Source organism: Rhinolophus sinicus, chromosome 16, assembly GCF_057876585.1.
Source record: "Rhinolophus sinicus isolate RSI-liver-muscle chromosome 16, RSI-T2T, whole genome shotgun sequence".
Classification (NCBI taxonomy): domain Eukaryota; kingdom Metazoa; phylum Chordata; class Mammalia; order Chiroptera; family Rhinolophidae; genus Rhinolophus; species Rhinolophus sinicus.
In genome coordinates, this window is record NC_142516.1 from 186,719,293 (window position 1) to 186,742,582 (window position 23,290).

General features: G+C 46.7%; 1 protein-coding gene across 3 annotated transcripts; it reads left to right on the forward strand.

The window, feature by feature from the left end:
• The first annotated feature begins 334 nt into the window (after positions 1-334).
• SERP2 (stress associated endoplasmic reticulum protein family member 2) lies at positions 335-21,139 on the forward strand. Of its 3 annotated transcripts, XM_074329314.2 has the most exons (4): positions 335-671; positions 5,275-5,347; positions 13,157-13,276; positions 14,528-14,660. In XM_074329314.2, coding segments are annotated over exons 1-4 (279 nt in total). In that variant the 5' UTR covers positions 335-587; the 3' UTR covers positions 14,530-14,660. The 3 variants fall into 3 exon arrangements, with proteins under 3 accessions (XP_074185415.1, XP_088649151.1, XP_019612551.1); XM_088793025.1 differs by lacking the exons at positions 13,157-13,276; positions 14,528-14,660 and adding an exon at positions 14,702-14,838 and having other exon boundaries at positions 338-671; XM_019756992.3 differs by lacking the exons at positions 13,157-13,276; positions 14,528-14,660 and adding an exon at positions 20,680-21,139 and having other exon boundaries at positions 349-671.
• The last annotated feature ends 2,151 nt before the right edge of the window (positions 21,140-23,290 follow it).

The following is a 23,290-nucleotide window of genomic DNA, read 5'->3' on the forward strand; positions in this document are numbered from 1 at the left end:
GACGCCCCACCCCGGCCGCGCCTTCTGTCTAGCCCTCAGCCAGAGGGCACAGGTGCAGGGGAACTCGCACGACTTGGCTGAAGTGGGGCTGCCCCAATCCGTTCCCCTGGCCTCATGGCTCCCTGGCCAAGAAACCCAAGCGCCGCTGAGCCCCCATCCCCTGCGCGTGCACAAAGCCCGCAGCCGCGGGAACCCTTGGCCCGGTCGCGTTGGGCTGTGGGACCCCGACACTGCAGAGCCCTGGGTCGGAGCAGCTCCGCGCTGCGCTCCGGCCGCCGGGTGCGGGGAGCACGCGCGGCAGCGCTGCCTCGGGGCCGCGCTGGCTAGGTAGTTGGGAGGACCGGAAGGATGGCGAGGAAGTAGGAGAGGGTTTCCTGAGATGAAAGATTACTTCCGTCCGGGCTCCGGGCTCTGGCCTCTCTCTGGAGCCGGCTCGGTGGGGGTTGGGGAGCGGGGTGCGCCAGGCTGTGGGGCCGCGCCTTGCCACCTGCAGCGCCCGGGGCGGCCGGGACGCGCTCGGCCCTGCCTGGGGCTCACGCGCGGAATCCTTGCAGGTGGAAGTGAAGAGCACTTCCAGAGCCCAAGCCATGGTGGCCAAACAGCGAATCCGGATGGCTAACGAGAAGCACAGCAAAAACATCACCCAGAGAGGGAACGTAGCCAAAACCCTGGTAAGGCAGAGGCGGCGCCCGGCCGGCCGAGGCGGCAGGGCCGGAGCGGGGCGGGGTGGGGCGGGGCGGCGGGCGGGCGGGCTCAGGGCCCGGCCTCCCGTCTGCTCCGCGCTCGGCCCGCCCCTCCTGCGGGGTCCCGCGCCGTGGACTCCAAGAGCTGGCGCGGGCTCCTCGGTGCTCTCGAGGGCAGAGAGGGCCCTGTTTGGTCGTGACCCCCGTGGGAGTGGCTCCTTGGGGCTACCACGGAGGGGAGGAAGAGCCTCCCCAGGAAAGAATTAGGCTTTTGTCTCTGGGAAAGACGGAAAGTCACATAGTTACGGAAACAGTTAAGGTACCTGCTTGACATGGCCCAGAACCTAGTAACGTTTGTTTAATAAGTGATGAATGAGTGAGTGAATGAATGAATGAATGAATGAAAGCCATTTGTCATCTCCCCTTCCCAGGCTTCACCCCTGCCCTCCATCTCCAACAGACACACTGTGATAAGGTTTTCTTTCCAGCCCCTTGGTAGTGTGGTGGTCTGCCTGCAGAAGTTGGAAGAATGGAATGAGATTCAGACCCACATTTCCCTCCATCCTCCTATTTTGTCTCTTCTCCAGTGAGGCATCTCACCACTGAGCTAAAGTTTAAATGCAACTTTCCTCTTGTTCACCCAGTGAAGTCAGGCTCAAGTCTGATGGGATGACCCAGAACTTGAGAGACTAGTTTATTGCCAGGCATTCTGTGCCCCCCAAACTGTAGATTAAAGCTTCATGACGCCTTGTAAGTAAAATCTGTGCCTTATGCACAGGGGTTTCTTTTAGCAGTGCAAATAACCTTCCACAGAAAAGGCCACGCCTATGATTTTGGACATTCAAATGTATGCCTCAGCTGAGTGGTTGGGCAGTGTGAGTCTCCAAGTCTATGAGCAGAGGCGCCTGGAATCTATTATCCCAGGCACAAGTGAAAGTCAACTGAAGCTTGGGATTTGGCTGGAGAAGTCTGCAAACTTGAAGCAATTCCTTTTAGCCAAAGAAATGATGCTGGTTTGATAAACTGAGCAAAAAAGCGGAATCTGCAATCATTACACCACAATTCTTGCAAAACCAAACAGTACTATAGCAGAGAAACCTTCGGACCAATTTCAGCTCTACTCAGGGTTCTAAGCACACCTCTGGCTTACATCATGCTTGAAATTCTCTCACTGGGGAGTTAGGTCATTTAGTTATGATTGGCCAGCAAAATGCCAGTGTGCCATTGGATTGGAACCATTTTTCACATAGACCTATGTTTGCCCTGTTTATTTTACTCAGGAAAAAAACAAAAACAAAACTTGCTCTCCAAATTGATGTTGACAATTTCAATTGATGTTTAAGCATTCAGGGTTTTATACCCGTAGGAGATCAATTCTTTTGAGGATATGCAGAGTAGCTGATGTCCTGAATATCTGTAGTTATGCGGTTCTTCTTAATGAACTAAGGAACCAGAGTTCAGTTTTTAAATGAACTCAGTTGACAGCTTACCTGACTGTAAAAGTAACAGCAAAACAGGAACTAATTTGCAGAGTTGTTTTATCTATTAGGCTTGGTAAACTCGGTGTCTGCCACCTGTAGCTTTTCAAGACCACTAGAAAATGTTTGGAAACTGAAACAAAAATTAGTGGCTTCAAAATAAGAAAAGAGAATGGAAAAATTAGAGAAAAAGCTGTTTAAATATCTAGAAAATGTAGTTACCTGCAGTTCAACTTTCAGAGCTGCATTCAAATTATGTTTAATGTATGGTGTGACTGCATTTTAATAAGTTCTGATATACCATGGAGTGGGTCCTTCAAGAGTGCCTGGTTAAATGGCCCTACTAAATTCGCAATAAAAGGGTTTATTTTTATTGGTGAGAAGGGCTTTTTGGTTAACTTTATTATAAATGGATCAGCATCCAAAAAGAAAAATGAAATTCTCTTTCAAGAAGAAATGATTTAATCTTAAATTTCATTTTCCTAATTACAGGCTAAACATGATTCTACTTTGAAAATATTGACTTGTAAGGGATAACTTATTCAGATGAAATTCAATAAATGGGGACAGATGAACAGATTCTAACTGAAAATTCAAACTAATCGTTGGGAAATAAAAGTCCTTTAATTGTATGCAAATGCTGTGGTATATTATTATTAGCTAATAACTATGGAGTCAATCAATATTATTCTCCCAGATAGCAGATAGAGCCAAGAAACAGAAAAGGAATAATCATTTCATGATTATACAGTAGTAACTCGTCCAGAATGAAGAGGGAATTTAAATTTCAGAGTTCTGAGTTACCCTGCCATTATCTTATCACAGGGAAAGCCATCCCCTGACATTTGGGAGCCTCAGGAAGTGGCAAACTCCTTTTTGAAATGAATTCATTTGCAGGAGTCTACTGCTTTTGTTACCTTTCCCAGCAATAGAGTCACGTGAAGGTGAGTTGTCTCAATGGGATTGTGCTGGGCACCGCTGCCAACAAAAGGAACGTGAAGTTGTCAGAAAAGGATGCACTGGTATTATGATCATCCAGGTGCTCTTGAGTCTGAAAGTCCCAAATAATATTGATTCACTAGGAAATGTCATCAAAAACGTTTTTGCTCCAAGCCCTGCATGATGAGTTTTCCTGCGCTGGAAAAATAAAGGACTTCCGGTATCTAACGAGACAAATAATTCATTTACAGGCTTCTGCATTCACTTGTTGGCTTTGCTGGAGATAGAGCAAAATGAATGTCTTATATAGCATTCGTAGGATGGCAGCAACAGAACTGACTTCTGGTCAACTACAACAAATTGTTTAGGAAGTTGGTGCAACAGGGTGGGGCAGGATAAATGTCACACTCTGTCCAGGTAACTTTACTTAATAGCTCTGGTACTATGTACTTGATCTGACCTTGACCTGGTCTTAAATGCCAAAGAATGACACAATAAGAATGCTGGTTAAAGTTACCTTCTGTAATTATTTAAGACTGATTTTGACCTTGTCTAGTCAAGGTCAAGCGAGGTCCTCCCTTGCAGTGTGATTTGCCCTCACACAAGAATGGTGGTATATATAAGCTTGTCAAGGGCACGGAGGTGAATGGTTTCAATTCTTAGTCAGAGTCTAGCCACCACTGACACTTAATCCACACTTCTCCAGTAAGAGAAATGCAGGGATAAACCTATCGCCAATTAGGAAGTACGATAAAAAGAAAGACAATATCCTTCCTAGACCCTGTCTTTACCTGGCTTGAGAAATCATGTTTAATGAAGCTTGTACGCTTCTTCATTCTTCAGTGAACGTTGATTAAAAATCTACTGTTTAAGTTCTGTGCCCGGCTTTGCTATACATTGATGCTTGAAAGAGAAAGTGCCTGCTCTTGTGGGGCCTACAGCCAAGTGGAAAGACAGGCATTCAACACATTATCACAAGAATAAACAGAGAGATACAAACTGTGATTAAACAGCAAGAAAAAGGACATGGCAATACAAGTGACAAGTGAACCCAACTGAGGTAGAAGAGAGAGGGCTCTCTAAGAATGTACCAGGTAAGCTGTGAACCAAAGAATTGTGGCCTTATCTATATATAGTAAACTGAGTTCTTTAACTTATATGTGCTATAGCCTATTTTTGGCTCATGTTAATATACAAATATTTAGTGACTTTACTTTTTTCTCTCTACCTTCTCCCTTTCTGAGAATTTCACTGCTTTTTCAGATGCCACTTGGAAAATAACTGTTTTTCCATCAATTGATTTGATTTTAGGGACCAAGCCCTGCCTGCAAATAGACCTGGAGGGATTGCAGAGGGATGTTGTTACAGCTGTACTTTTGGTTTGAGAAGAGCAGGCGGTCTGCAGAACTAGGCTGGTGTGGGTACAACAGTCCCTGTCTGCCTCCGGGAAATGCAGACATTTGTCCAAAGTGGCAGCTTCACTGATGCTTAGGAATTTGATTACAAAATGCTGCTTCCCTCACATCCAGTCACAATTGCTTCTGCGTTTCTAAGGATGTCCATTGCACTGCCTTCCCAAAGTTTTTGGCATGTAGGTGGTTTCGAGAACGTGGCTGTACTCCGTGACCCTACTTGGAATTCACAAATGCAGGAATTAAAGACGAATCTGTGGGTCAAACACCCAGCTCTGTAATGAGGCAGACCTAACTAACTGAATCCCAGCTCTCGCTGAAGTGAACAAATGTGAGCCTCAGTTCTCAGCTACAGAATGGAGTTGTGTGGAGTTGTGAGCACGGGAAATGGTCCATGTAGACTGCCGCGTGTGGTATCCGGCACAGAGTGTGCTTTCTACAAATGGAAGCGGTTGTTAGCAATAGCATTTCCGGCTCCCGGTCCCTGTACTGATTTTACGTATTTACATCCTGTCCCCAGAATGTCTAAGACCACCAAGTTCATTGAGTTACAGGTGTAAATAAGGTTATGGATGAATGTTTCCAGTTCTAGCTTGATCCTTCACAATTGACTGTATGTGTCTATCCCTGCCTGCTGGGCATGGAGACAGAGCCTGTCTTGCTCCCAGTGGTAGCCCCAACCCCTCCCACAGTGACTGGTGTGCTCAACAAGTGTTTCCTGAATTCATGAACCTAACCTTCCTTTCCCCCGCTCTCTTTTAGAGGCCACAGGAAGAGAAATACCCTGTGGGACCCTGGCTGTTGGCACTGTTTGTTTTCGTTGTCTGTGGCTCAGGTATGGGGTTTTCACTGGCCTTATGTCCTATGTTCTCCTCTGTCCTTGAAAGAAAACATGTGTTCTGTTTTATTTACAAGGCAAATAGACAAAAATCATATTAGTCTGAGATTCAAGTTAATCACTGCCCAAAGCCTTCATCTTAATGGGTTTGGATTGAGTTTCTATTCCAGCAGACCAAATATGGATAGAGACAGAACAGATACGCTATCACACTGTAATCATAAAATGATTGTGTGGAGCAATTAAACTGGCTGTGTACACTGTACAGTTCAGGAAACCTTTATGTGAAGACACAGGCTAAAATGGGCACTTAGAACAGAAAGTAGAACACCTGTCTGACAGAGATCAAGCCACATTCCAGAGAGACCGTGCTTATGCCTTATAAGGGAAGCTCTACGGTGCTTCTAAAGAGAACTGAGCCTTTGACCTGAGCCTCAAGGTCACCTGATACTGGAAGGTGACAAGTTCAGAGAGCTTTACTTACACTGACATGCAAACACACACGTACAAAGAGGAGACTTGAGCAAAAGGATCCTGCCATCGTTTCTAGTTGAATTCTGCCGTTAGGAATCTTGACATAATTCCTGGTCCCCATGGGTTGGGTCTCTGAAATACTGGGGAGTAGAGGTTGCTTCTAACAGCAAGGTAAGCCTTCACAGGGTCCCATCTCCATCACCTCACTGTTGCTCAGGGCACGGAAGGCCAGGAGTCCACAGCTTCCTGCAACACCTAGGCCTCCCATGAAGCTGTCACTCTGCCCCAATGACAAGAGACACCCATGACTAAACATAGATCAGTGCCTCTGACCTTCAAGAGACCACTCTTCCAAGGAAACAAAAGCTCTTAGAGGAAGGAGGGACCTAAAGGACTTGGCATGATTGTTGCTTGAGGCTGAAACATTTTAAAGATGATTTGGCCTTCTAAGATGAGAAGGTCTCCCGCTCAAACAAAACTGTATCCGTTCCCAAGGCTGTGTCCTCGAAGGGAATCTTTTGTCCCACGTGGGGATCCCTCATCTTTAACAGAGTTTACCCATCCTCTGCTGGAATACGCCTGAGGGCAGAGTGCTCACTTCTTCAGAGAGCCTGTCCATTTCTGTATAGGTCTAACTCTGTTAGAAACGTCTCCTGTCTTGTGAACGACACTGTGTTGTCTTCTCAATAATTCAAGTGGGGACTCCTGCAGTCACACAGCATGAACTCACTCTCTTCTGAACATCTTGAATCTTTGGATATTTTAAAGATGACTGCCTAGTGGTTCCTTCTGCAAACTAAACTTCCCTAGTCTTTCAACATGGCCTCTCACAAGATGTGGTTTCTAGACACCTCTTCTGGATCCACTCCATGACCCTCTTAAAGAACAGCATTTGTAACTGCAGAAGTTGGTCTGCAAGTGGTGTGAATGTTACAGAGGCAGCAGGATTGTCACTGTCCTTGATCTCAGCACTCTGCTTCTATTAATATGACCCGGCTTGCAGTTTATTTTGAACAGCCACGGCACGTCCTAGACTCACATCAAGCTAATGGCCAGCCGGGCGCCACCAAGCTCTTTATTTTAATCATGGCTGTCATCAGCATTTGAAATGATGTAGTTTGCTTACTTATTACCCATTTCCTTCTACTAGGAGAGAAGCTCAGGGAAGGCAGTGTTTACTTTCCACTAAATTTTTAGGTCCCAGTACAGAATTTAGCATATAGTGAATGCTCAGGATGGATGGAGGGAGGGAGGGAAGGATGGATGGATGGATGGATGGATGGATGGATGGATGGATGGATGGATGGATGAATAAAACCAGATATTCCCCATACTGTAGAAATCCAGTTCACTTTTTTGAGACTTAATATAAAGCTTCATAAAAATTTTTACTAAAATTTTATTGTTGGTTGTCAGTTGTCTTTCTACAGAGAAGCCATAAAGTTTGTCAACGTGAAGAACATACATAATAAATGTCTTACCCTTATTACTTTATAATGTACAATATAGTCAATGACATTACATGATAATAGTCAATATATTGTCCCTCATTAGCAATGCATACTTCAGAGCACTGTACAAAATTGCAATGACTTTGGTACATTAATGCAGCATTTCCATCCGTGCCTGCATATTCAGCTGTGATGCTTTACCTCAGATGAGCTGTCTCTGGTTTTCACCCCTACCCCCCCCCCAGAAAAAAACACAAAAAACTTGTGCCTTAGCATGCCACAGAAAAATCAAAAACTAATCTATAAAAAAAGTTATCTGTGTTTTCAAGTTTTATGGCCAGCCCACAGATTGTTAGATCTTGAACCTTGAGCCTTTTATCTAATTCTCTTTCTTTCCAGCTTTATAGTCTCTGAAAGTACATCATTTCCCAAGTCACTGATAAAAGTCTAGACCTGGAGAAGCCTGAGGGACACAATTAGAGACACTCCCTTCAGGCTGACTTTGAACCTCTCCACAGAACACCTGCAGGCAATCATCGAATGTCAGGGTCCCCTGTGTGCCTGGCACTGTGCTGGGCTTTGGAGCCACAACCCCCATCAGGCCCTGTGGGCACTGGGGGAGGCAAATAAGGAAGCTGTCAGTCATAACCGGAAAAGGGCGCTGTGATAGGAGAGTGCCCGGAGTGCTCGGTGAGCCTGGATAAGGGGCCGTCTTAGTCCATTCAGGCTGCTGTAACAAAACACCACAGCCTGGGTGGCTTAGAAAGAGCAGAAGTGTATTGCTGACAGTTCTGAAGACTGGCGGTCAGATTGGGGTGGCAGCATGGTTGGGTAGAGCCCTCCTTCTGGTCACAGATTTCTCCTTGTATCTTCACATGGCATCCTTATGTGGCAGATGGCGCTGGGAAGCCCTGTGGGGTCTCTTGTTTAAAAGCACTAATCCCACCCATGAGGCCTCTACCCTCATGACCTAATCGCCTCCCCAAGGCCTCATGTTCTACCACCTTCACATTGGGGGTGCCAACGTGTGAATTTGGGAGAACACAATCAGACTGTCGCGGGGACTTGTAAATCATGCTGGGAAGTAGAGGAAGCTTCCCAGAGGAGGTGCAGTTTGGGCTGGGTTTTGAAGGACAAACAGCCAGACAAAGAGACGGTTATTCCCCACGAAGAAACACTAGGTGACAAGAGGCTGGAGGTAGTGCACCCGCTCAGAAGTGGCCAAGGTCCAACCACGGGGTCTGTGCGCCCGCTCATCATACTGCCCATGTGGTCAGATGAAACAGTTCCACAGCCGGTGTTTTTTCCTCAAGACACATAGCAACTGGGATCCTACCCAGTCTCCACCCTTAGGTAGCAAAAGGTGGGGGTGTAGCCAATACAGTTGTTTGGTCCGGCTTGTTTTTCTCAACCTGTGCTAGTTCTCAATGACCATCCTTTTCAAAGGGCTTACCTTTGAAACCTTCCCTAAATTACATTTGTATTAAAATTTTGCTGGGTGTGTTGGTCCATATAGTAGGAACTGTATCTTTCCCCCTTGGGCACATCAGGACATACGCTGATGACAATCTTATAGCAGTCTTTCCTGTCTCCAGTGTTTTTTTCAGAGTTCAAGTACACTGGCTCTGGTAGGATAGTCCAGGGCCCTAGGATGGGGACTGCAGGGGCTGGAGACTTAATCTTGAGGTGGCTAAGAGGCCACCCCACTTAGTGGCATGTCCCATCCCCTGCCTTCGTGTCCAGGGCTCCTTTAATAATGCTGCTTTACGTCTTCCCAGTTAAGGCCATTTTGCTTTTATGGAAAGGCTAGATATCAAATGGGAGTTGGGTTGTCTCACCATCTCCGTCTTCTGTTAACATGTTCTCATGATCCCTAGGTAACTGGTCTCATCTTTTTTTTAAATCATAACCAAGAATCATCCACTACCACCACCCTGTTTTGTTTTTTGGTGGGTTTTTTTTTTTTTTTGCCAGCTTTAGCTTTTTTTTCTCTTTTTTTTTTTTTTTTTGCATCATCAGCTCAAGTTGGGCTCTGTTCTTACAGAAATGTGTCACTCTTCTCAATTTTTCCTTGGTACTGTTCCCTTCCTTCTATCTTTGTACATGTCCTTTTCTAAACCAAACATGCCATGAAAAGTACAATAGCTCCTTTGGATGTGTCCCCACGGCCACCTCTCTGGGATTAGTCACAATTCAGTTCATTTTGCTGAGCCCACCATCTCTCTTGACTTTCTCCCTGTTAATGTCACAGGCCATAGGCTCCCACCGATCTTTTCTCTACATGTAAAAGAATGTGATTTCCTCAGGCCTCGCCATTCCACTTACCAGCTGCTCTGCTGAGTGAAGCCCCTTATCCGTGCCCTCGCTCAGCTCTAGCCCAGCTCTGTAGTCCATAGTAGGAGAGATCCCCCACCATGGCCCAAGTCCGACCACCGACCTGTGCTGCACACACCCTCACGCCTACTCCTACCTGTTACACTCACACAAAATGCACTGTGGTTCCTGGTAGGATTTGCACACGTCTACACACACACACACACACACATACACACACACACACACACACACACACTGCCTGTCTTTCTATTAGGGCTCTTTCCTTTGAACGAGACATACCTGTATCCCAGGCTAAAGTTCCATGTCACCAAGTCCCAGTGGTACGTACGAGGTCACTTGTCCTCTCTGAGTTCATGTCACTGGTTTTTCCTATTTTGTATATTTCTAAACAGACAGGAAAAGTATGAAATCTTCTAATACTAATGAAGATGTTGGTCATTGATCTGATTCTCTTGACTCACTTGCTTTTATGACCTTACGCTATTACCCCACTTTTCTGATTGATGATTGGGTGGGCAAAGAGCTCTTTTCAGACGTAGGGTAAATAAATATTTGGGGCAGGCAAGGAAGGAGGAATGTACATCTTCTCTGTTTCCATACCAGCATTCTGGGAAAGAATCAAGGCTGGTACAATGTTGGCATTTAAGTACATGCTCGCTTATTGGTCACCCTTTCTCCATTTTATGTGGAAAAAAACAAGTTAACAAACCTCCAGGAGGTTACAGGACCCCTTTATTATGGGGAGTGATGTGTCACAGCAAACCTTGACCCCTTGCTTCTCAGTCTCTCTCATCCTCATTCTCTGCATGTGCCTTTCGTGCCTACGGTGCTGAAAAGAGCAAGATAATGGAAGGGAAGGAAGAGGAACCAAAACCAGGAGAGCAGCGAGGGTACAGGAGGAAGGCACCCAGAGACCCCGGGCCCAAATACGCACCTAGGGAACAGCACCCCCTCACCAGGAAATCTGAGAAGAGTGCTGGGGCTGCCCAGAGACCCCCAGGATCTGAGGCCAGCCCAGGGACATGGCAGTAACCTCTAATACATTATCCTGGTAAGAGGCAGTTGGAGGAGGTTTATCTAAATACACCCCTCTTCAGAGTAAGTAAATTTCCACATTCCATGATTGCAAAAGGTCTCTTAGGCAAGATACTTCTTTGAAACCTTACCAACTGGCAGTAACAGGACAAGAAGCCTCAGAGGGGAGGTTCATTTTGGAATCTTCCAGATGTGGGTTCAAAGCCTAGAATTGCTATTTATCTGCTGAATAACCTTGGACAAGTTGTTTACTCTCTCTCTATTGATTTCCTTATCAATCAAATAGGGATAATAAGAGCCCCTCAAAGGTGGTCCTGGCATTGAATGGTTCCAGGAAGGTACGAGCTGGCCCACAGCGAGCTTGAAACCTGCAGCTTCGGTCACCACCTCTGTCCCCGTCGCCCTCATGGAAAATCGTGGCACCATGGATGGGACTGGTGTGCCATGAGGTGCTTAAGCTTCCATTCACCTTTCATCCTTCCGGGCTGTGCCTTTATTTGGCAGGCTCAGCCGTCACATTTTTCTGGATCTTTCAGAAGACACTAGGCCCAAGGATGAGTGTGAGCAGTTTCAGTGGTAACACTCTGGGTGCATGAGATTGTTTTCCTATGCAAAAGCATCAAAATCTTTCAGACGTCCCCATGCAAGAAAAAGGAAGCACCCACGTGCCGACTATAATCAGTGAATAGGGGTTTGTACTTTAAGCCGAATGTCAGAAGTGAAATGAAAGTTTCATTTCGTTAACACACCCCGAATACACCACTGTTTTGCTATAAAAGTTTGCTTTGTGATAGAAAAGCTTTGGGAACTGTGCATTCTTTTGAGACACAGTATTATCCAGATGGGCCATCTCAGGGCCATCTCAGGCTGTGTTTTGTTTAAGTTGGTAACCAGCTTTATTGTTGTTTATATTATGTATATCCTGTCAGAAATCTACAAGCTGCTTCTCAGTCAAATACCTGTTATGTGTCCCCTCTGGTGAGGGGCCAGAAATAGGCCAGGAACTTTCCTTGTTCAAGTCTTGACCCGGGACTTTATGTTGCTGGAGCCTTTTTAACTGGTTGCATTTATCTTTACTTGGTCTCCTAGGACCCCAGATCCACACTGAAGCCCAAAGGATCTAAACACCCCCTTTTATAAAAACATTATCTTCCATTTTTGCAGCAGTGGGGCCTCTCCAGATAAGCAGCTCATCCTGGTTCTCTCAGTCCCTGGCTTCAAAACCTGCCTCTTTGAAGAACTGTTTGATAGCTTCTGAAAAGTGCTTATTTTTATCTTGAGACTCAGAGACAAGGGTGACCCGGAATGTCTGTCAGCAAAGATGCTGTCACACAGACTTGCCAGCTGTTATCTGCACAAGACACTCGCAGTCTTGATGCGCTTCCTGAGACCATTAATGCAGCTCGTCACCACTTTGTGCTCAGAGCCCTCGCCCCTGGGTTTTTCTCCCCGCTGGTCCTGGGCTCTTTGAAAAGCCTTATTGAGAAGGATTCTGAGGCCACACCACAGCTCTGTAGGAAAGTGTGCTGCAAGCGATTAGTAATGTCTGTCATGGGCATGGTCGTAACAGCAGGGTCCAATGCTCACCTTTCCTGTCCCTGGCCTAACCTTTTTATAATGGAAGTACCCCAGTGTTCACGGGACAACCGTCTTCAGAATGTTCACCTTTCCTCTTTGACTAGAATGCCTCCTGGACTCAATGAAACTTTAGGGCTTTTCCTTCGCATGTTAGTTGTTCAGACAGTTTGGTCATTTAGCCAGCATATACGTGTTTCTTGTGGTCCTATCGTACTCTTTACCTTTTCTGAGCCCTGGTGTTATGTTCTGCAGTGACGTGAAGTGGCAGTCTGAGACAGCACCCTGAGCACCATGGTTAGAGCCTTCTCTGGCCTTACCCCTCATGGAGGTTTCAACAGGGATTAATGGAGTCACCGTTTAACTCCCATCAGCCTTTGATTCTCAGATGGGAGCTCTTCCGTACCAGCCTGGCCCCAGGTCCCGCTCTCAGACTACTTCTCCCTATGTATTCTGATTTCAACTCTCTCTCTCTCTCTCTCTCCCTCTCCTCTCTCTCCCCAAGCCTGTTATTCTTTCCTAGTTTTGGATGATGAGAATTTCAGTTGTTTGGAAGCCTGGCTGTTCTTGAAACTCAGGAGCTTATCCTCTCATCAGAGGGAAACCTGTAGGGTAAGAGGAGTAACTCGTGACTGTTATTTTCTTCATCATTTTCTATATTTTCCAATTTTGTCAATGAGCATATATTACTTTTGTATTCAGAAAAAATTAAGTGCCTTTTAAGAACAAAACATCTAGACTAGTGGTTTTTAGTCTTTTTCTTTTTCTCTCTTTTTTTTAAGCATCAGAACTCTGTTCAAATCTTAGAGGGAAACAAAACAGGAACTGTTCTGGTTGGTGTGTGTGTGTGTGTGTGTGTGTGTGTGTGTGTGTGTGTGTGAGTGTAGGGGGTACCTCCTGTGTTGCTGGATATTCTGATTTTTTTCATCCCTAGAAGGGAATACACAGCCGGACCATCAAATAGGAAATGGAGTCCGGCCCAGAGCTTGTCTCTGCTCCGCCAGAGTTCATCCTTTCAGCGGGGAGCCTGCTGGTTTGTGTGGCACCATCCATTGTGAGTAGCTGTTCTGTTTCAGGGCAGGGACGTCCCTTTTGTCTGTCTGTCACAGACTGTACTCTTCACCTGAACCCTCCAGGGACTGTGCCTGCAGGGCAGGGAGGGGGACAGAGATAACATGTCACAGACAGGTCCGTTTCTCAGGACAACCCATTCAGAAGAGATATGAAGAAGTGATTTCCTGAGCTGTTGTTGCCTGGGCCTGAACTCCCCCCACTCTCCCAGACTGTGTTTAAGGTCATCCACTGTGCCCGCTAGAGGACTGTCCATTTCTGGAGGAGCCAGCACCCCTACCCTCCTGAAGGCTGGCCGGTTTTGTTAAGGATGCTTTGGAGGAGGGAAAGGACTAAATCAGTGTGTGCCAGCTCTGGGGCCAGCAGCCTCCCTGGGTTTGAAACCGGCTTGCCACCTACTAGCTGTATGGCCTTCCCCAGATTATTCGTGCCCACTCTAAGCCTCAGCTCTCTGATTCTTAAAAGGCTTGGTGCTGGTCCCTGACTCCGAGTAGCCTCATGAAAACGAATCCTGAGGGTTGATGCATGTCAGATGTTTTGTGAAGTCACGGTGATGGTTTTATAAATGTTTGCTCTTATTGTCATTCTGCTGTGGTACCTAGTTGCACTGTTCCCCAGCTCTTGACCTCTTTGGCAAGGTTCTGACCAAGATTCTAAATGCTTACCAGGAAATAAAGACACTATTTTGACCTTTCTGGTGACTTGGCTTTGTGGTGGTGAAAACACCTGCAGTGGAGGTACTGAGGATGCTGCATGAGCCCCAGCTCCCACCTGGACAGGTAGAGGGCAGGGTATGTCAGCCAGAGGTCAGTGGTGTCACTTCTGCAGGGCCAGCTGGAGCCTCTTCTCTATTTCTAGAAAGAACTCTCTATAAACTAGTTCAGCAAGGTGAGCAGGGTCTGTTCACACAACAATTTTGGCTCCCATTTATCCAGTACTTATAATGCCAGGCCTACACAGAGATTTTCTCTTCTAGTCATATAATCCCTATAATGACACTGGGGTACTCATTTTTCCAGATCACAAAACTGAGGCTCATAGAAGAAACCAGCCAGCATCCCATAGCTAAAAAGTGAGACAACTAGTACCCAAACTCCAAACCCATCTGTTTTGTATTACCCTGCATTCCTCTCTCTTACCATTTCCCCAAAAGTACTGTGGAACGGTAGGCCGTTAACTTATGACTGGTATTGAAAAGAACGCCTGGTAGAATATCTCCTACTTTCCTTTTCAGAAAAGGTACATTATCCAGAGGTACCAGAGGTGCAGCCATCCTGGGTCTGCTCCCGGATGGATACAGCCTTGACCCAGCCATGGCTGCTTGTTGACTGGGCCACTTGGCAGCCCATCACCTTACTCTATTCTGGACACTTGCTGCAGGACACATTTGAATTCACCATGTTTGCAGGTTGACCACATAAACACTGGCCTTTCCTGGAGACCACTAGAACCTTCTTGAAATCGTGACATCCACAGGGGAGTCACTCCCCCTGAGACTGCAATGGGATGTTTGAGGAACAGAACACCCCTGAAGAAGCCCTTCTGTTTCACTGAGGAAAGACTGAGGACATGCGTCGGCTCCAGAACTCCTGCCTTAAGATCTGAGATGGACAACCTGGAAAAGATATCTCATCAGCCATTGGCTCCCTCAAGGTGACCCGTGGCCTCCCTTGTCATGTGCCACCCTCTGCCCTGTGCCCCATGGAGCATTTGGGTCTGTGCATGGTCTCTTCCTAAGAGTGGTTGGGCTGTCTGCCATTTCAATGTGGAGAGAGGACATCACACTCTTTGCTACTGACATCCCTTCTTTTATCAGTGCCTTCCTGCCCTCCCCTGTCCCTGGCACCTCTCTCTTTTTCCTCATCTCCATCTCTGGAGGAGCCACCAAAAAATGGTACCTTGCCTTTGACTTTCTTTATGCTGATTCTTTTAGAGAGCTTAATGACCCAACTTTCAATGTCTTGTCTCCTAATATTTCTACTTGTCTCTCGCAGGGTTCATACTTCTTTTACCAGCTGTTTCATGCTTTTTTTCATTTTCTAAATGAAAAATAATCAAGTTTTATGATTTCTAGAGTTGTCTTATCCTCCTGAAGGACATTCCTCTGGCCTGTCTTAATCTTTCTTCTCAGCAACTTCCTTGAGCTCTCTTATCACCAACTATTTATTTTCAATAAAAGTGGCTTTCTAAAGTCTTCTATTGTCTGACAGGACAGCTTTCTGGCAGCCTTTTGTCACCAGCTTTCTGACCGTCTCTTCAAGATCTATTTCTGTCATCCCTATGTCCTTCTGGCACTCCCAATTAGCTGGGGTAGGTCAGTCCCCAGGGTAAGAGTGGGTGGCATGACATAGTCCGTGACCTCAAGGAATTGGGGGTCTGTCATAACTTTGCTTCCCCTCCAAGGACATTTGAATCCAAAGGTGTCCATTGGATGCGGACTCTTGGTTTGCTAAGTAACCATGTGAGGTTTTTAAAATGTATTTTGTAGTTATTCATCTTTGATTCCTTCAATAAATATTTACTGAGGACCTACTATATGCCCGGTGCTGAGCTAGGCCCAGGGGTAGAGTCACGAGCCAAACCATCCAGGGTCCCTGCTGTCCTGAAGCTTATAGTCTGGCGGAGAAGCAAGATGAGTCAATCAAGTAATCATGCTAAAACACGTAAAATTTCAGCCGTGAAAGTGGGTGAAGGAGAGGCATGTAGGGCTAAAAAAGCACATAGTACAAGGCTGGGATTCTCTGGGGAAGTGGTTCTCAATGTGTGGCCCCCAGACCATCAGCCTCAGGAGTACCTGGGAACTAGTTAGAAATGCACATTCTCCTTTCCCACCGCAGACCCTTTGGATTAGAAACTCTGGGGGTGGGGTCCAGCAATTGTGTCTCCATATGTCCTCAGGAGCTTGAGATACACACTCAGGTCTGAAAACTTTTGCTCAAGATGGTCAAAGAAGGCTTCTCTGAAGACATCAGTTTTGAATTATGAAGGAAAAGTGGGCAGCAGGGTTGGGTGGGGAAAGTATTTCAGACAGAAAGAATGGCATGTGTAAGAGCCCTATAGTGAACGCAGAGAACTCTTGAACACATGAGTAATTGCCCAAGAGAGGGGAAGAGTGACATAAGATGAGTCTGGACAGGTTGATGGGGCCAGGATATGCAGGTCATGGAGACCTCATCAAGGATTGAGCAATAGGAAGCTTTTGATGTGCTTTACACACAGGGATGATGTAATTTTATTTGTTTTTATTTAAAGAATAAATCCATCTATAGAATGAAGAGAGGATTGAAGAGTTGCAAGAGTAGACCAGTTTGGGAGGTCACCCCGGGTTCCCGGAGAAAGATGATAGTCCCTGGGACTAGGGTGGTGAAGTCCACAGGTCTTAGTTATCAGTTGGAGGCATGAAGGATGACTCTGGCGTTTTGGCTGACATGCAAGATGGGGTTAATAATGCCAAGCTTGGCAGTGGGCAGCGATGGCGAAAAGGTCCTGTTGAGTTTGACATGCCTTTAAGCCATATACGTGTAGACATCAATTAGATGGTAAAAGGTGTGGGTCTAGAGCTCAGAGGAGACATGGGGTGGCAGTACACGTGGGTGAGTCATCAAAAGTTAAGTGGCAACTGAAATTGAAGGCCAGGATGAGATAGCTCATGGAAAGGGAATATAACGAAGAGAAGAAAGCTCGAATGCTCACTGAGGAATGTCACCATTCTTGTTTACTGGTCTGGTGGAGTTAGGATGACCCCCATAAAACGCATTTAGTGTACAGCGCTGAAAAGGAGGAAACTCTGAACTAGAAGACAGTGTCACAGAGGCCAAAGAAAGATAGAGCTTCAAGGAGGGAGTGCTCGGTGATGGTGACCAGGGAAGCAAGGCGAGAGGTGGCTGAAGAATGCCTGTTGGATTAAGTGACATGGAAAGTCACCTGTGACTTTAGCAAGAGCTATTTCAATGGAGTGAAGAGAGCAGAAGCTAAAATGAAGCAGATTGATGCAGAAATGGAGGAAGTGTGTATAGACAGCGTTTTGGAAATGGTTGCAAAGGGGAAGAGGAGACAGCTGTTGAGGAGAGATGTGGAGTGAGGAGCATTGTTATGGTTTGTTTAATTTTTAAGTGTCAGTGGTTCTTGCATGCTAACGCCTAAGGATTTCATGGAATGGGGTCGGTGGAAGATAAGAAAGATGTGACCATCCCAGGTTACCGAGAACTAGGATCCTCAGTGCAGGTGGGAGGGTGTAGGGTCTCTGGATTCTGTACATTCTGCTCTGGCCTGGATCTCTCAGAACCTCTGTGACCCACCCATGGCCAGACCACCCTTTCTTGGCATTTCTCCTCCCTGCCGGCTTGCCTGCCCACAGCCCCCTTCCTGCCCCCCGCTCAGCTGTTTTCTCAGCTTTGTTCACCCCCTGTTAAGTTATTAACTTGTCAGGGTCTAGACGCCCCATTTCCTTTCCCACTTTGAACACAGCATTGGCTCCCTTCCTGTTCAGCGCCTCAGAACGTCAGCATTTGGAAGGCTGGGGTTACTGTGCGGGCACGCAGAATTACAATTAATATCATTGCTACGGGATGTTGAAGGCTTCCTAACCACATTGACACAACTGAAAAAGGAATAATAAACACGACCACCTCTCCATTATCTTAGATGTTGGGGCAAATGATGAACTTAAAATAGACTATTCAAAGTAGTTTCCCCAAGGGGGTTCAATGGTAAAGGGTCACCTATAAACACGTTAGGACTCTCAGATATTTACGCATCAATTCATGGACTCAATTAGGGTTAGAAATGATCTTTAGTTTTTAAAGCAGACTCAGAAATAGGTAGGTTGTTTTACTATGTGTTGCTACTCTAAGACAAGCAAATTTTGTCTAAGATCCTTTAGAGAAATTTGCAGTAGTTCCTTAAAAGGAATTGCGTGGCTTTTTCAGAACCTAGCACTTACGAAATCATGAATTAACCTAATGGGGGATGATGGACGAAGGCACAGACTTTCCTATTCATTGACCTACATCCTGCTGACAATGATTTTTTTGTCTAGAGATAAAATTAAGGGGGAAATAACATTTTTGAGCATCTATTAGGGGCAGATCTTTTACTTATGTCTTTATATTTATTCCTTGCAATCCTCTAAGGTACCTACTATCTACAGTCTTACAAATAGAGAAATCAGGGCTCAGAACTGTTTAGGAACCTCCCAAAGTTCACCCCTCTGGAGGGTGGCAGGTGGACGGGGGCTCTGGTGAATGTGCTCCAACATGGAGAAGCAGCACTCATCACTGTAATCATAGTAACACAGGAATAATATAACAGCAACAGCTCCCACGCATCCAATCCTGGATGTGGGAGGAGACTTCAGATGTGTCATATTATCGAGTCCTAAAACAACCCTGCAAGTACCATGGGCCTCACTTTACAGAAGAGGAAACAGACTCGAAGAGGTTAACTTATCTGTGCAGTCGCACACACTGTCCAGTAAGAACTGGAATTCAAACCCGGTTCCACCTGGCACTGACATTCCACTCTACAGTAACCTTGTTTATCAAGATGAGGGATGTTTCCCTGATCCCAAAGCCTGAGGCACCGTAGATGTAAATATTGTTTTCATAACGATGTTGACTCTACAGCTACATCCCAGCATTCCTCTTGAGCCAGAATACTGAATGTTTATTTAGTTTTTATTCCTCGTGGACCCTGAGAAGGGGAGGGCAGAAATATCAGCTATTTCTGCGAGCTTAGACATTTTGTTAAGGTACTTTCTCATGCACCTAGCAACTTCTGTCAAGATGTACCCCAAAACCCAGAAGAGGCCAAGCTAACCCCCAGTGCGACCAGAATTAAATATCACAAGTTGGTGAATTCACTCCCATGGTCATACAGAACTGGCTTGCTCGAGTTTACACGTAATTCTAACAGACTTTGTTTTCAGCTTAGTCCACAGCAATGTGATAATAGACGGGGGCCCTGCGGAGTAGTGTAGTACCATCGGAGATGTGAATAATTGAGACAAAAACCAGTAAGAAGCAGAAGCGAGAACCCAGAAGTACGGCCGCCCAGAGCGCTCTGTGCACCTTCCATAACATAACCATGTTACAGCAGAGTCTGAGCCATCTTACACTATGACCACACTGGACACTCATGAAAAGTTCACATTACCTCGTGTTTCACGTCTATCCATCCAGTTGAGGAAAGTAGAGATGATGTGTGCAGGGTTTTGTTTTGGTTTTTCTTTAGGAAGAAACGCATTAGTGCTTTATCTACCCTTCAAATCTAGCTGTCCAACAGAGATTCCCCAGCGTGCTCTGCGTTATGTATCTGTGTGTCCCGAATCGGTGCCTGGCACACAGCATGTACTCGCTAACGTTAGATGATGAAATGTCAAACGCTGGGTTTTTTCCTGTGGGTTCTGGATAGCCTGTTTCACTGCAGTCACTTAGGACGCTGCATTCCTGGGTGTATTCCAAGATGACTTTGTGAAGGAGATAAGGGACAAGACCACTGAGAGCTCAGTGTTTATTTTGCTTCCGCACATGATTAAATGAGATGATACACAGCTCCCCTCAAAAAAAATCACTATGTGGGGTTGCTATTATCATCATTATTGTCTTTATCAAAACTGACTCATGGTGCCCACTGGGGAGGGTGTAAAATAGAAGCTGGGGTCCTCTTTTCCTGGGACACATTTAAACCCAATAGCTAGAACCAGGCTGGGAGCTATGTAAGCAGTTCTTACCAAAATAAGTGCAGGTCCCAGGAATTCTCTGTGGGGCTTACAGACTACCCACACCCTCGCCATCACGGGAAGAGGTCCCTTTACTGAAGATTGAGCCCTGAATAAATCAGCGTTGCTCTCAAGGAGAGACAGCCACATTTCAGAAAGTTACAGGCAACCAGAGGATTCGCTTGCATCACGGCGAAGGGCTCAGCTTCAGAACACTCTGCGCCAAGCACTTGCCTTTCTGCCCAGCCCAGGGGCTGCTTGTTTTCCAGGTCACGGCCATTTTGAAAAGGCGGCCTCACTGACCTGTTAAATCAGTACAGGGCCTGGCACGAAAGTCCTGTACCCCTGTCCCCAGCAGTAGCAGAACGGTTCTGGAGAAGGGGGCCAAATCTCTCCGCTCCTGGGGCATTTCTGGCCTTGACTCTTGGTGGAATTTGCAGGAGTTATCTATAAATCCCTGAGGCATCCATCAGCAGACACGGCAAGGCTGCCTTTTTAAAGAAGTTCACTGACCTCTTGTTAACTTAACTCCTTGTTAGGAAATATCTAATCAGCTGTGCGCTAACCGTGTCAAGGGTCCAAGGTCAGCAGAAGCAGGGCTCGCTGTGGGTTTGGGTTTCCAGCTGTGTGCTGGCTGGTATCTGAGCTGCTCTGTTTTCCTCTTTCAGCCATCTTTCAGATCATTCAGAGCATAAGGATGGGCATGTGAGAAGGCCCGGGACTTGACACGGCGCCTCCCAGCGGAGGGTCGAGGACCACTTAAGCTCTGAGCGGGATATCTGTGGAAAGCAAACAAGCCACAGAATAGGAAAAAAAGAAAAGAAAAAAAAAAAGGCTCCCGCAACTGTTCCCTGATCGCTTCATCGTGGATGTCGTGGATGTCGGACCACATTGCCTCTCACAGGACATCTTGGTACATCCGCGTTCTGGAGCGGAAAAAAAACATTTTGCTTTTCTGTTGGCAGATTGGTAGCGTCTGGTGTCTTCAACTGCGCTGTTTGGTTTTTCCCTTGGTTTCACGAATGTATGCATGTGGCCCTCTGAATGATCATTGGTTTACTTTCTATGGATAAAATCTCTCTTCCATTGGGAATTGGTTTTACAAATAAATGTCTTTGTTCAACCTTATACTATGTGTGGGTTACAGTAAGGAAACCGAAGTGAAGACAATGTCAGAACAGCTCCAGAGGGCTGGGACAGGATGGGGGACATGGTGATGCATCTGGGGACGGGTCGGAAATTGGTGCCTGGGGAAGCAGAGCTAGATTTACCCAGCAGGGGGCTGGGTGACCCTCAAGGCCTTGCTGGACGGGAATCCTGGGCAGCTCTAATGACCTTGGGCTTTTCCACACATTTAACAATTCCCTCTCTTCTTGTTTTGGGGTTGTTTTTCAGAGAGTGGGGGGCGGGCCTTTGTGTTGCTTTGTTGTTGTTGTCGTTCTTTTTTTTTCAATCCAGAAAAGGCACCTACAGTGTGTGTTAAAGTCCCATGAACCGCTGTCTCCTCTGTGGTCTGCCTCAGGGCGTGGCGAGAAGCAGATGCCTGAGGCCTCTTGGTGAAAACCTTCCGACCTCAGGCCTAGCCCTGCTGTGATACAGAGCATGGGGCAGGCAGGCAGGAGTCCGTGCACTCTGGATGGTCAGCTGGGAGGGTGGAGGGGGAGGCCCAGGGCTGGCAGGTGAGTACCCCTCTCCCTGGCCAGCCTTCCCCACAGCCTCTCCAAGTGTGGTTGGTTTGCCTGCAAGGGTATGTGGGGAGTGGGAAAGATGCGTCTCAAAATGCAGACTTTTGGGTTCCACCTCCAACCTGATAAATCCAAATCATTACAGGTGGGGCTAAGAAGAAATGTTTGGTACCAGCCTGGGTGAGGCTTGCGTACTCTAAATTTTGAGAACTACAATCCTGAGAAAGCCCAGCTAAAGAGGGAATGACGTTTTGTCCCATTCTCAAGCAGCGAAGGTGGGCAAAACTTGCTCTTAAATGTCTATCCTGGCATTGGACGGGGGCAGGATTTGGCCTGCTGTTTCCATGAGACTTCTGATGTCACCTAAGGAGGTCAGGGACAGCTGCTGACACTTCTGACAGGATTAAAGATGTTCACGGTGCAACTTTAAACAGACCTTTGTTGTTGTTTTTTAAATTCCATCTTTGTGGGCCGGCCCGGTGGCTCAGGCGGTTGGAGCTCCGTGCTCCTAACTGAAGGCTGCTGGTTTGATTTCCACATGGGCCAGTGCCAGATGGCTCAGTTGGTTGGAGAGTAGGCTCTCAACCACAAGGTTGCTGGTTCGACTCCCACAAGGGATGGTGGGCTGCGCCCCCTGCAACTAACAATGGCTAAGTGGACCTCAAGCTGAGCTGCGCCCTCCACAACTAAGATTGAAAGGACAACAACTTGACTTGGAAAAAGTTCTGGAAGTACACACTGTTTCCCAATAAAGTTCTGTTCAGCTTTTAAAAAAAAAAAAGTAAAAAAAAAAATTCCATCTTTGCACTCTTGGCCATTTTTTTCATTCCTTAATATTGTAAGAGCTTTAAAAGTGGAAGTGGCCGAAGTGGCCAGGACCTCTCTCGATCACATAAGGGACATTATTGTAAGGGGCTGTGGGGACAGAGTCCCAGAGAGCAGTTTCCAGGCTCTCAGCCTCACGTGGAAAGGTGCTGGCTTGGGTAGTAGGTGGTCATCAGCTGTGACTAGTTGGCCATCAGCTGTAACCAGTTAGCCATTGGCCACTGATGTAACTGCCATAGCTGAGCTAGCAAGTGTGGATTGCAGATTGCAGTGAGCAGGGCGGATTGCAGTTAGCAAGTGAGGTCGGTTGGCAGAGAAGCAGACGGCAGGTTGTGGATCTTGTGGCTCCTGCTTCCTGTGTCTCCAACCCAGCCGCCAACGAGACTACAGTGGTATGACTCCCCTATCTATGGCTCCGTGGGTGTTCCTTTTTGGCCTCACCATGTCCTGTGTTCCTATGAGGGGAGCAGGACCAGAGACCCCGCATGACACCCTGCATGACAGGGGCAGCCTGCAAAACAGAGGGCAGGGTTTTTTGTCCACTAGAGTCTTTCACCCCAGACCCTTTAGTGATGTTCTTCAAGACTTTCGTTTCTCCCATCCTCCAAGTTCCCCTCCTGTCTCTTTCTTTCTCACAGAGAAGAGAGGGTACCAGGGCTGGTCCAAAATTAGCAGCCCCAGGAAACCACCACAACTCCTGTGCTCACCACTACTCCCACCGGCTAAGCTCCTCCCAAGCTGGCAAAAACCATTTCCCACCACTCAAGGG

Coding starts and splice junctions, on each gene's coding strand:
- SERP2 (XM_074329314.2), top strand. CDS start 588: ATGGTGGCCAAACAGCGAATCCGGATGGCTAACGAGAAGCACAGCAAA. Junction 672..5,274: donor GGAACGTAGCCAAAACCCTG/GTAAGGCAGAGG, acceptor GCTCTCTTTTAG/AGGCCACAGGAAGAGAAATA. Junction 5,348..13,156: donor TTTCGTTGTCTGTGGCTCAG/GTATGGGGTTTT, acceptor TTTCATCCCTAG/AAGGGAATACACAGCCGGAC.